The sequence below is a fragment of the Artemia franciscana genome, chromosome 1 (assembly GCF_032884065.1).
Source record: "Artemia franciscana chromosome 1, ASM3288406v1, whole genome shotgun sequence".
Taxonomy (NCBI): Eukaryota; Metazoa; Arthropoda; class Branchiopoda; order Anostraca; family Artemiidae; genus Artemia; species Artemia franciscana.
In genome coordinates this window covers 40,215,434-40,229,218 of record NC_088863.1, presented here as the reverse complement: position 1 = coordinate 40,229,218, position 13,785 = coordinate 40,215,434, and the positions used below count along the sequence as shown (strand labels likewise).

Here is a 13,785-nt window from a genome sequence, read left to right as displayed (position 1 = left end):
ACTCATCTTATACATTGAGTCAAAAAGAAATTAGCTGATACATTATACTGGAGAGCCTGCTCAACTCACAACAGAGGACATAACCATCTTTTTATGTCAAGAAAACGTGCGATTTAAATGAGCTATTAACTTTTATCATCTTTTTGCTAGCTACTAAATTATGGCCGTCTACATGTAAGAAATCCATATAGAATGAAAAAACTGGAAACTGATTTTTTTGTTTCTGACGGCGATTTAAAAGCTTTGTTAGTGTAACTTGCTCGGTTATTAAAACCAAATTAGTAAAGAATTACTCAAAGCTTAGCTAATGGGTGGTCATTCTTACTAGAATCGTTGGGCATGCACTTAGAGGCAAAAGCTTAATTAGCATTAATAGGCTTTTATTCTAAGTCTAGTTTATTCTGGCCTGGAAGAAAGAATAAACTTTAAGGGTAAACCTTTCCAAAAGGAAACGCTATAAAAGTCTGAAAGCGACTAAAAAAATACATTTATATTATTGATTTATACCATAAATATTAATTTATACCAGTTTTAAGAGAAAACCAGTTTAATATAGATCCTCCTATAATGATAAAATAGGCCTATTTTGCCTAATCTAACATTCCTTGTAGACTTTCTCAATGCTTGATGCAGTTGATGTTACTTATTTTCTGTTAAACTATAATCAAGAAAATCCACATATAGAACATGTACTACATATATACAAAGCGAGTGTAACCAAAATATGCCGGAAAATTTGGATTGTACCCAAAAATTTTCAGATGCACCGCATTGTGCCCGGATCTTTAAATCGTATCAAAAAGGTTCAATTGCACCATGTCGGCAGCGCTGGTACCTGTTTCACTTTTGCGGCAACAGTGATAAATTTCTTTAAGGGAAATTTGAAAAGAAAGCTAGTCTTAACTACGGAATTGGGCTAAAATGAGCATGCAAAGATGTGTTGCCTATATTGGAAAAAGTATATTAGTTATAACTGAGTGTTTGGATAAAAAATGTAGAAAATTTGATTTTAGTTGTTCTCTGGAAGGAAACATTCTATTAGAAGTAGGCTAGGCCTAGTAGCCTAGACTGCCATTAGATTCAATAGGCTATTGTAGGTTTATGCTCTTTCAAAGGGAAAGACCTAGCCATAATGTTCAAATAAATCGTATTTAATTCTTTGGTAAAATTCTAGTTTAGTTACTTTTGGCTACCTTGGAAAGGGGTTAGGATAGGAAAATGAAGCTTCCAGGGATGGTTCTAAAAACTAAAGTATAACCTGGGAAGGTATTTTGGGTAAAATTCTAGTTAATTGACTTCTTGCTATCTTGGAAAGGGTTTAGGCTAGGAAAATGAAACTTTCATCCATGAAAGTTTCATTTTCCTAACCTAAACCCTTTCTGAGATAGCAAGAAGTCAATTAACTAGAATTTTACCATGTTTTGTAGTACCTAACTTCACTCCTTCTCCCTCTAGAGGGTTCTGACCTTTAAAAACATGTGTTTTATAAAAGTGAAACCTCACAAAATAGATCTTCTGTTTGAATAAAGCACAACAAATTGTTTTCAGCTTCACAACTTTGCTCAATCCCAATTTATAAGGTCTTAAAGATATGCAAATACATTTCCTAAATTTTGAAAAAAAAACCTTGATATGGCTCAGAATTCTACTCCAATAATAGGAATTGCATTTTCAGAACTAAAGGCAGAGAAAAAGCAACTGGTAACTGAAAATTAAGGTAAAATGTTGTTTTGTCAAAATTTCAATAGGTGTAGACCTGTCATGTAGGCAAATTTCAGGGCCCTCTAGAGGGAGAAGGAGTGGAGGTGGGTACTTCAAAATACCATCCCAGGGTATACTTTAGTCTGTAGACCCATCCCTGAAAGTTTCATTTTCCTAACCTAACCCCTTTCTGAGATAGCCAAAAGTCAATAAACTAGAATTTTACCAATTCTTTAAGTGAATTAAATGGCAGAATTCTAATTTAGCTAAATTTTACTATCTTGGAAAGGGGCTAGGTTAGAAAAAATGAAACTTTCAATAACAAATTTAGGGCCACAAACATGCTCTCTGCAGGTATTCCCAAGTTTCTATGTTAACCCTCTTTTGATTTCTAATTGTTCAAAATTTGCCAGCTTGACAGACCTATTGAAATTTTGAAAAAAACAACAGTGTTTTACCTTAATTTTTAGCTATCAGTTTTTACCTCAAGTTTTAGTTCTGAAAATTGCAATTCCTGTTATTTGAGTTATTGAAAAATGCAATTTCTGTTATTTGAGTAGAATTTTAGGTAATTTAGTTTCATCACAAGCTGTCTAAAGTGGAAACTATTCTGCAAAGCAGCATAGTTTCTGTACTATAGTACTTAGAAATGCTAATTCTAGAAGTGCATCCATTTCTGGTTGACCCTCCTCCTCCATGAGGCAAACTAAAAATGTATAAAGTGGGCAGGATTTTGAAACCAAGGGAAAACTTGGGGTTGTGCAATATGAATGAAATTATATTTTAAATTCTATTTCCAGTCATCACCTATAATATCTGTATAGTAGGAAGTATAAAGATATTTAAAATACTTTTGCATCCATTAATGCTAATTGTTCACTGTCACTTATGAGCTTAAACTAGCCAGTGAATCAGAGTAATTAGTTAAATATTACATTTATGTTCTGTTGATTTGAAGAAATGCCCTCTGATGGAATGGAGATTATACAGCTTTTCAGTTTGAGATGAAATTTGTTTTAAAAGATTCTTTGGCTGTCAGAAGGCCTTGGTGAAACAAATTTGGTTGAATAGTGATTCTTGCAAGTCAATTTTACCTATAGAGCAAAGCAAATTAGTCCACAAGCCCCACAGGCAGCAGGGCAAGGTCTGTATTCTGATTGGTTGAATTGTTAGTTCATCTTTATGACCTATTTTTTGCTCTTTCAGGCTTCAGGCCAAATAATTGTTCAATAAATATAGAATACAGACCTTGCCCTGCTGCCTGTAGGGCTCATGGATTAATTTGCTTTGCTCTATAGGCAATATTCACTTGCAACAATCACTGTTCAACCAAATTTCTTTCACTGAGGCCTTCCCATATCCAAAGAATCTTTTAAAACAAGTTTCATATTGAACTGAAAAACTGTATCATCTCCATTCTGTCAGAAGGCTTTTCTTATCATCAACAAAACATAAATGTAATATTTAACTAATCACTCTGATTCACCGGTTCACCAGTTAGTATAAACTTGAAAGTGAAATTGGATAATTAGCGTTAATGGATGTGCAAGTTTTTCAATTATGTTTTGACTTACTATTATACAGAAATTACCATTGATGACTAGAAATAGTATTTAAAATATGATTCATTCATATTACACAACCCCAACATTTCCCTTGGCTTCAAAATACTCCCCACTTTAGGCATTTTTAGTTTGTTGAAGGGAAATTTTAGAAAGTTAAAAAATAGATGTGCTTCTAGATTTAGCATTTCTAAGTGCTATAAACTGGAAACTATGCTGCTTTGCAGCATAGTTTCCAGTTTAGACAGCTCTTGACAAAACTAAACATTTACCAAATTTTAAGCCATATCGATGGATTTTTTTTCTAAATTTAGGAAATGTATTTGCAGATCTTTGAAACCTCATTAATTGGGATTGAGCTAAGTTGTGAAAAAAAAAAATGTTGTACTTGATTTAAGCAAAAGATCTATTTTGCAAGGTTTCACTTTTATAACATAAAAATTTTAAAGGTAATCAAAGGCCAGGGTCCTCTAGAGGGAGAAGTAGTTTGAATGAATAATATTTCCTTCGGTTTTTTGGTAAATTCTCGAATTAACTCACTAATAGCTAAAATATAGTTCTACCATTAGAATGAGAATTTTATCCTAATCCAAATACAACATTTGTTTCAGATAGAAATAAGCTCAACCCTTACCCCTCCTAGTTAGCAAATACATACCCTGAATTGAATATATGCAGTGACTTTTCCATTATCTTGATAAACTGTTAAATGAATTTGAAGGAAATATATCATAAAAATATACAATTCAGTGTATTAACTATTTTATTTAATTTTGTAAAATTCTACTTTAGCTACTTTTTGCTATTTTGGAAAGAGGTTAGGTATAACTGGTAGAACTATATCTTAGCTATTTGTGAGGTAATTGGAGAATTTACCAAAAAAGGAAGGAAATATAATTCACTTGTACTTGCTGTATGTTATAAAGTAAGATTTCCTTCATTTCTTGGTTAGTTTTCCATGAAGCCTTCAACTCGAGCCTTTCCATGAAGCCTTTGACTGTATTTCAAACTTCAGGCTGTGCAAAAAATGTGGTCCAATCCTACTTTTTAGGGCTATAATGAAAAAAAGGTTGAGATGGCTAGGTTATGTTCAGCAGATGAATGGGTGACAGATTGCCAAAAATGGTCCTTTTTGGCCAACCATCAAATGGAAAGCAGGCTGTCCTTGTCTGGGGTTGGAAGATATCATAAAGAAAGATTTATAGGAAATGGGAACTTCCTGAGAGGGTGTAAAGAAGGAGGCTGTGAATAGCTTGTGGGATGGAGGAGGAGCCTGTGTTGGCCTCATTTGGCTTGGTGTTATGGTGAATTATTATTATCAGTAGTATAAAGGTATTTGCACATTGGGGAGGGAGATAAGGTAAAATAAATTACATTTAGGGATGATTATCTACATTTTTGTTGCATGAAGTAAGAATGATTTTCTTAATTTATTTCCTTCTCAACAGTTTTACACTACACTAATTAATTCATGGCATGCCACCAATGAAACACATGCCAATGTACAGAAAAAAGTCAGCAAACAAACTAAATTACTTAGCTCCTTCTGTCTTCTGTTGTACCCAAAGGAGAATAGCTGCTTCACTTTTATGACACTGACTAGGTTGAAATATATGATGCTATTATTGCTGGATTTCATTAAGTACAATGACATGTATCATGATACCACAGACACAGAGGGAAGCAAACAACTACCAATTATTGAATTGCATAAGATTAAAAAGTCTTAAAAGAAGACTCTTCATCATACAGATTTTTGAGTGTTGTTGCTTGTGTCTCATTTTCCTTGAATCTGTATGTTATTATTTAGTATGTACCTTCAGAGTTCTAGAGGGCCTTAACAGACTTGCCTGTTTATTTGGATTTGGATGATACATCATTGAGGGTGTTTTGAACAGATTTGAAACTCTTTCCTAATAAGAAAAAATTGTGTGTTAGCTGGCAATGCACTGCCATTTTCTCTAAAGATCAGCTATTTGCCACCAATAAGAAAATCAGTGCAGCATTGGGTTCATCAACAGGCCTAATTGTACACTGATACCAAGCAGAAAAACATTTAAAAATTTTCTATTGTCAAGTGCAGGCCACCCTTCACATGTCCTAATGCAGAAAGTTTAGACATTGGAATGAAAAACACAGGAATGAAATGTGTTAGAACTAAATATGGAAAAAATTATTATCATTATCGTGGTAGAATGGTTGATCTATTTGCACCTAAGCGTTTTGATTTTAAAGCAGTCGACTTTGGAAAGAAATTAAAAAGATTAGATAAAGGTATGATTCTAAAGGTTATTGAAAGAAAAAATGAAGATAATACAAATTATTTAGATATTGACATCAAACTATCCACTGAATATTAAATTATCACATTTTATCGATAGTATTGAAAGAATGGAATTTAATTAAACTATTTTTTAAAATTACATATAAAATTCTTATTTCACTAGACCTTTTTTTGGTCTTAAAGCTTAGGATGCAAAATTGTAAAAATGTCAGAATTTTAATTTAAAACGTCATGAATTCAATTGAAAAGGGGGCGAAATGATGGGGTGAGCTAGGTGGGGTCTAGAACCCGTGTTTACATTTTGAAAAATTGTGAAAATAGGACCAAATTTGATTTTCAAGGACCTGTTTTCATTTTTTATATTTGGATAGAAATTTTTTTAAATGTGCAATATTTGATGTTAGAATGTTGTAAAATGGACTGAAAATGATGTAAATTGAATGGATGAGTTAGGTGGGACAGTAACCCCATTAATTATACTACTATAATGGTTTTGTTTTAAATCTTGTTTATGGCATTGATTTTTTTTTATTCTGGCTATTAAGCCAGAATAAAAAAAATCATTCCAATCTTTGTTCTGTAAAATTTTGCTTGCTCTAAAGAATGAGAGGTAAATTTGTTGAATGACTGCTGAATTTTTTGGCTGAAAGATAAACATTATCTTCCGTTTTCCCATTCAACGCCGCTTTCAAATGTAATAATTTCTGCTATTTATCTCACTTGGGACCCTTTAAGTTACACAGTTCTAAAATGAAGAACTAGCATTCTATAATTAATACCTTCCTAACCCAAGGACAACTTAGCAGCTTCCTTTTTCATCACGAGCCCTACCCCCTGTTTATGCACCCCATCCTTCGTGCCTGAGTGAACGAATTCTACACCACCTAATTTCATGTTTACTATCCCAAGAATATGATATTTTGAAACTCATAATAAGTCCAGTTCATAACGTCGGATTTTGTAAGCCGAAATGTCGAAGCTAAGTTCTTTTTTTAATATGGTAAAGTCCAAAGTTAAAATTTTCATATTATTAAATCCTCGAAATTATGATGGCCCCAGGAAAAACAATAGTCCCAGAATCAGTTCAGCATAGGGACTAACACATCATTTCGAATCTACGCGAAGTGCTTAACACAGCTTAGAACTGGACAGAAAGAACTTACTCAGACTTCCATTATGAATGGAGGCATTTTGCAATCCTGGGTTCATCTTGGTCACAGCATGGTTTTCTATGCTTGTTGATGGTCTTCTATCATCAAGAGTGAAATTCCTGCACAGGCAGTATCAATCCAATTACTTCTGACTCATTATATATTCATAACTTCAAATATTTTACTACTATGGGAAGGCAGCCAATATTAGGTATCTTAGCTAGGAAGAGGTTACAATGTTCCTTCTTAGGAAAAGGAAGTGTGAGACTAAAACTACTGAAAGTTGTTTTCTAACACATATTTTAATATTTGCTTAATCATTCATTAGAAATTAGAACTAGAACATTTTCTGTACATAAGGCAACTGTTGGAAAAAGTAATGTTAGTACATTTGTAATGTCACATTTGTCAGTACATTTGTATTGTGTAAGGTGGTATTACAAAGGTAAAGTCACCTGTGGCAGATATTTTCCGCACGATCACTGAAAGTGGATGCTACCCTGAAACCTCGAAGCAGGGATTTGTGACGGCAATTCAGTAGAAGGGCGCTGAGGAGGGTTTCAATGGGGTTCAACCAATTACGCTCACCTCAGTTTTTTTCAAAATTATATGAAAGCTTTCTGACTGATTGGCTCGAATCAAAAACTAAAGAACATATTGACCCAAAGTAATTTGGTTATCAACGTGGCCTTTCAACTGCTCATTATTTTGTAAGTTTACAGGATACAATATATAAAAATTCGGGAAATACTGATATTTGGCTATATCTACTTCGCATAGACCTCCAAAAAGCTTTTGATCTGATTAACCACAGTGGTTTAGTTGAAAAACTCTTAAAAGAATTTCATGTTAACCCAAACCTTGTTAGAATAATAGCCAATTGAATAATAATGGAAATAATAATTCCAAGATTTATTCCCCCCTCCCTTTCAACCTTTAAGATCCAGACCTCAAAGACCCAACTCCCAGAAATTCCCCACCCTTCAACCTCTCCCATTAATCCACTGGAAATACAGGGTAAGTTTCATTCCTGCATTTTTAAACATTATTAATTAGCGAATTTGTTGTATTGACTTAATGTTTTAATTGATGATTTTTTTTTTAATCTGACAAGTGTCTGCCTGACACTGTGTGTCTGTGTCTGTGTTTTTTCCTTTTTTATTTGACAAGATTTATCTGACTGTAATGCCCTACGTAAAGCGCTAATTCGGCGCCACGCGCTGTGAAAGTAAGTTTTAAAATAAAAGTATCTCTCTCTCTCTCATTTAATGTTGAAGCTGTCCCTTTAGGAATTGGATGGAAAATCTCTAAGTTGCAAACCAGGAAAACGAAAAATAGTTTTAATTTGCTCCTTTCAGGTTTTCGTACTCTTAGAGAGAAATTTAGTTGTATTGGGTAGTTTAGAAAAATAGATCATTATTAAGAATGCACAAATCCGATATTTTGCTGTTTTCAGTTCAAGATTTTATCATTTCTTTTAAACCATAAATGATCAAACTTTTTCTTAGTTTTTAAATTAAAGCGAGATTTTACTTGGTTTTGAGAGAATTTTTAATCTTTTGATCTTTTTGTTTGCATAACCATATGTGTTAGTGAAACTTCTTCTCTGACATATTTAGAAGCATTTTAACATTTAAAAAACAGTTTAATGTTTTATGGAGTGTATTTGTTACAATTCTTTGATGGGAATCGAAACGATGTTGAAAAACAGGGTGAGATTTTTTGAAAAGAGAAGCAACTGTTGTACTGTACTCATTATTACTTGGTTTGAACAGAAGAATATCTTCACATTATTATCAAAACTTAGATGTCTAATCTTTATATTTGCTTTATGTAAATTCTAGCCTTTATCTCTTGTACCAGGAATAAAAAAAACCTGATTTCTTGATCATTTTGCATTTTCTTTTTTTTCACTTTCAGCCATAAGACAGAACACAAGAGCTGCTTCAGCATTGGCTTCTGAATCATTTGCAAAGAGTGAGCCTTCTGCCCCTTTAGTCTCTACAGCTATTCCAGGACCTAAATCTAGGGACTTATTTCAAGAATTAAATGCAATTCAGGTAGATTGTACTTCTTACTATATTTGAAATGACTTGAAATTTCAAAATTAAGCTTAACGCAACAGGGAAGACTTAGCTAAGAGAGAGCAGTGTGAGGTAAATTAAAGAATATTAAATCCTTCTTCCCAACAGTCAAATTTGTAGTAGCAAGGTAGACATGCTGCAAATTGTTCAAATCGGAACCTGACAAGTACTTTCAGTATACAAAAGTAAATCGAGTCTAAACTGAGTCGTAGCTGCAGATTGGCTTGGTACCTAAACAAGGATGCCTAACTTGGTGCAAAAAGAAAACAAATTCTTGGCTGAGTACCAGGACAAGGCAAGTCCTTATTTGGTGTCAAAACAAGCTTGGTCCAAGCTGTTAACTGGCTCTGGGCTGCAACAGTTCTGACCAAGAAAACAATCCTGCCACTGACTCACTGGGAAAACAAGCCAGATCCCAGCTGTGGACTAACAGCTTAAAAACAGGCTAAGTCCTGACTTATTGCTAAAAGAAGCTGAACCCAAGTTGTTTAAATATTGAGCGCTAAGGCTAGCCAAGTCTGGACTCAGTACCGGGCCGGTTAGCCAAACTGGCTAGGTCCTGATTTGTTGCCAAAACTAGCTAAGTCCTGGTTTGATGTTGGAGCAAGTTATTTCCTGATTTGTTGCAAAAAGAAGCGAAGTGCTCAATCTGTGAAAACACAAGCTGTATCCTTACTCGTACGAAAATGAGCGAAGTCTAACCTGCGAACTGACTCGGTGTAAAAACAAGTTGTGTTCAGACTTAATAGTAATAAAATGTTTTTGCCCTCGCTTGGAAAAAAAGTTTTCTGTTGAGCTGACCTTTGTAAATCTTTTGCACTAACTCGTTTTTTCGTGAAGGCTGCATATTTCTCTTCTTTCAGGAAAGTAGCACTTAAAAATAAATTATGTGTATTTATATAACTATATAAAAACAACTATATAAAACAACTTGCAAACTTTCTAACAGTTGAGCTGAGAAACAGAACTAACGTTCTTGGGGCAAAATGGGAACAAGAATTCGCTCCGAAAGCACGATTTCATAGACCTCTATTTGGTGGTAAAATCTATTCAATTCTATGTCTATCACTAGCTGATTGCCATAGAGGCCTAAATAATGTACTAATGAGGGTAAAATTTGTCACTGCATTTTATTATTATTTATGATTTTAACCTAATCATTTATATAACCCTAGAATACGTCGAGAATGAATAAGACTTACAGAAGTTATCCCATGTATGTAACACTACATCCCTGAAGATAAGTAAGCTTTACAATACTTGCTTAGAATTGTCCTCCGTGATAGATGACAAATCTTCTACCAATAAAATTGTGAACCCTGTATAGCATCTTGGCTGAAAAAGTAAATGATCTACCATGTCTTGATTAAAGCACCTGTGGGTGAAGGTACTTACCCCCCCCCCTCCCCCAATTTATTATCTAGACGCTTTTGTACGGAAAGTAGATAAGGTTGAGGAGTGCTATACAACTCTGAAACCCAGCCTCCCTGTCTTCTTCATAATTCTCAATATCACGACATCATGCTTGTGCAAAGTTTGAAAAAGGAGTGTATGGATCTGAAAGTCATCAATTTTTGTCCCATTGGTCCAATATATTTGCCCCCAAAAATGAAAGTAGTCGGCAAAAACAAACAATGGCGGAGGTAATGTTGAAGGGACAACATGCCTACCCCAAGCATTGTTCCTCCAATCATAATGATTAAAGATTACTGTTTAATTCTGTTTAAGACAAGGTACAAACCGCCTAAGTTTCTGCTAAAATGTTCGCAGGGGGAAAGAGAGGATGGTGGAGAAACAATTTGTGTAATCTGTGCCTCAAATCATACAGTAGGAGGGAAAGAGGTTGTTGGAGGACCATTGGCCACTCTCGTTATCCCATCATACAGGTTGAAAAATCCTTACTTATTCTGGTTCTAATAGCCTGCAGCGTGCCTCTTGTTCTTCTAAAAGATTTGCATTTTATGCCTCTATTACAGATATTGAAAATCTTTCCATGAAATATATGCTTACCTCACTTGAATCGCTTTTACCTCGCCAGTCTCAACAACGCTCTCGTGCTGTGTCTTATTCTGTATGTTATGCCTTTCTCCAAAACATTCACTAAAGTTAATAAAGCTAAAATCTATTCTACAGTCTTGGTTTCGCCCAATATCTGATCTGTATGCAGTGCTTCCAGGAAGCACCCCCTTTTTAGACCAATGTACTTTACCCATAGGTGCAAAATTGCATGTTACCATGCTTTTTTCAAAGTTTCGAAAAGAACATAATGGATGTGAACATCATATTCTCATGTCCCTTTGGTTCAAGATATGTACCCCAAAAAATTAAGCTGGTTGGCAAAAAAATTAGATTGTTGGGGCGGTGTTAAAGGGACTGCAGGTCCACATTGTTCTTAAGAGCAAAAGGTTCTGCAACGTTCCTAACTTAGTTAGGGTAATGCTGGAGCTTGGTTAAGATAATGGTGGAGCTTTTGTTTGCAGGACTCTAGGAGGCTGATATCGTCAGCTTAATCAACATCTCCGAATCTTTTATTATCTAACTGGATCCCATGTCCGTTGCAGGTCTGGAGAATATAGTCATTGATACGAATAAATAGCAGTGGTGATAGTGCACAGCCTTTTTTTCACCCCTGTCATGATAAGGAGATAACGGGTACTCCCGTCACTTGTCTTCACGCAGCATTCTGTGTCTTTGAAGAAGGCATCAATGATTTGAATGTACTTATGAGGAATACCATAGTATTGGAGAACCTTTCAAAGCATTTGGAGATCTACTGAATCGAAAGTTTTCTCGAAGTCTATAAAGACCAAGTAAAGCTTATTGCGCCATTCATTCGCTTTTTCTAGCAGTATTTTAAGATTAAATACAAGATTAGCACAGGATCGGTTTGGCCGGAATCTATGCTGCTCCTCTTGGAGATGTTCGTTCGACGCTGGTTGGATTCTTTTAAGGAGTATAGTCGCCAAAAGTTGGTTAGGTACAGTTACAAGGCTGATACCTCTCCATTTTTTGCACTTTGCAGCGTTGACTTTTTGGAATATTTTGACGAGAGTATTTTTTGTCCAATCCTTTGCAGTTTCTTCGGTTCAAGCACTCACCTCTTAAAAATATGTACTTAGGCTTAGATATACAAGAAATTGGCAAGTTGACCAGCGACACGAAAAATAGTGAAAAGATGAGTCAAATATGAGACCGAAAAAATTATTTGTCATTACAAAAATATTATTTGTCATCTGTACAAAAATTATTTGTACAGAACAGATTCAGTTTAAATGGAGATGTCAATCTGATGGCTAGTTTTGCTTTTGTTTTTTAATTAAATACACTTAGTCATTAAACACATCAACGCTTGCCCCCTTCCAAGACGTTACTCATTGCCAGGGTGGTTGAAAAGCACTATTGACCAATAATTGCGAGAGCCATCAGAGGAGTTCATCGACAATGAAACAGTGACATTGACAGCCATTGGAAATTAAAAAAAGGCTTTGAGTGCGAGGGATAATCGGAAAACAAACTTTGATTCCAAGCTTAGTTAAGTTTGTACAATACTTCTTCCTCCGGCCATTTTGGATCTACGCTGCAGAAAGACTGTTTGTTCTGTTCAAGGAAGTAAGACATAGTAACCGTTTGGAAATGGCTTCTACGATTCAGTTCAATCTTGAATGGAAACGAGCTAGAGTTGCCATAGACACACTGACGGTTGATTCCCCCCTCAGAAAACGCTAAAAGGAGTGTCAGCGTAGCTGAGGTGCAATGTGGTCGGATTTGAACATGTACATAAAAAGCCATTTAACATCTAGTTGAAAGTTGTGTTAATTTTTATACTTTTTTGCAGTTACGTAAGTATTAATTTGATATTACTTTGTGTTTTCACTTTGTCATCCATTAATAACTGTTAGATGATGGTGGTAAAAAGAAGTTAATCCCTGCAGCTCAAATTCAATAGTTAAAGATATAAATAATTTCTTAGGTCTTACTGCCTTTCCATATGCAAATACAACAGAAGGAAATATAATAAAACGAGTATAACATAAAAAAAGACAGTAAACAGAACAACAAATTTTAACAATAATAATAAGCGTCTGAATATTTCGGCGTCACGTTCGGGAGCTTTTATTAAGTAACGATGGTAAACCTTAGTTAGCCGTAAAGGGGTAGGCACGCCTTGGCTTTTTTTTCAAACTATTCATGGTGATGAACTGTAAGTAAGAAGTGACTCAGCCCAATAATAACTGAAAATCTAAAAAGAGGAGTTTACAACAATTAATCCACAAAAAGAATTGGCTTTTTACGCTGAGTCCAAATATATAAATCTAATAAAATTTAATGTTACCCGCCAGAAACTACGAGCCAAAAAAGATTTCTCTTTTTTTTAAATAAGAATTCTTTTTGTTCTTTTTTTTTTTTTTAGAAGGAAAATCACGGAGGTGTGTTTACTTTCTATTTTATTTTTCCCAGGGTGAGGGGTGGTCATATCAAACCATTGGTCCTAGTAAATTTTTTGAAAACTGTATGTATCTTGAACACTATTTCGTTCTCAGAACATTTAACGAAAAATAAATAGAAAATCACTAAAATAATCAAGATGACTGGAAAGAACTATTGAAAATAATCTGTATAATCATTATATTTTTACGTTAATTTTTGGAAACTCAGCAATTCAAGATTTTATTCCACTAGAATTTTCATTTTTCTTTTTCACTGCTGTAAACATGAAAGAAAATATTTTTAATATGTATAGTTTTTCATGAAGCGTAAATGATGCAACAGTCTTTTGACTTTTAAGATTAGTGAAGTGAGAATAGGGTAGTAACCAAATTAGTATTTCCACTAATATCTCTTCCTTTTAAGTTTGACTTAAATATTCAATTTAATATTTACTCGTTTTAAGATCTATTTATGCATCTATATTAGTACCTGTTATCTCTATATTTTCTATTATTGTTTATTCTAATTTCTGTGCGTTTTAGGTTTTATTCATTATCTATTAGTGTTCCTGGCTG

General features: G+C 34.3%; 1 protein-coding gene and 1 long non-coding RNA gene across 2 annotated transcripts in view; one reads left to right on the top strand and one right to left on the bottom strand.

The window, feature by feature from the left end:
* The first annotated feature begins 823 nt into the window (after positions 1 to 823).
* LOC136029564 (4-aminobutyrate aminotransferase, mitochondrial-like) overlaps positions 824 to 13,785 on the top strand; it is a 121,659-nt gene continuing 108,697 nt past the window's right edge. The window contains exons 1-2 of the mRNA XM_065708053.1: positions 824 to 958; positions 8,619 to 8,758. Coding sequence (XP_065564125.1) covers positions 922 to 958; positions 8,619 to 8,758 — 177 coding nt within the window. The 5' untranslated portion in view covers positions 824 to 921. The remainder of the gene's footprint in view (positions 959 to 8,618; positions 8,759 to 13,785) is intronic.
* The window catches only part of LOC136029575 (uncharacterized), a 48,791-nt gene continuing 39,712 nt past the window's right edge, over positions 4,707 to 13,785 (bottom strand). The window contains exon 3 of the long non-coding RNA XR_010618076.1: positions 4,707 to 5,176. This is a non-coding gene — a long non-coding RNA (uncharacterized LOC136029575). The remainder of the gene's footprint in view (positions 5,177 to 13,785) is intronic.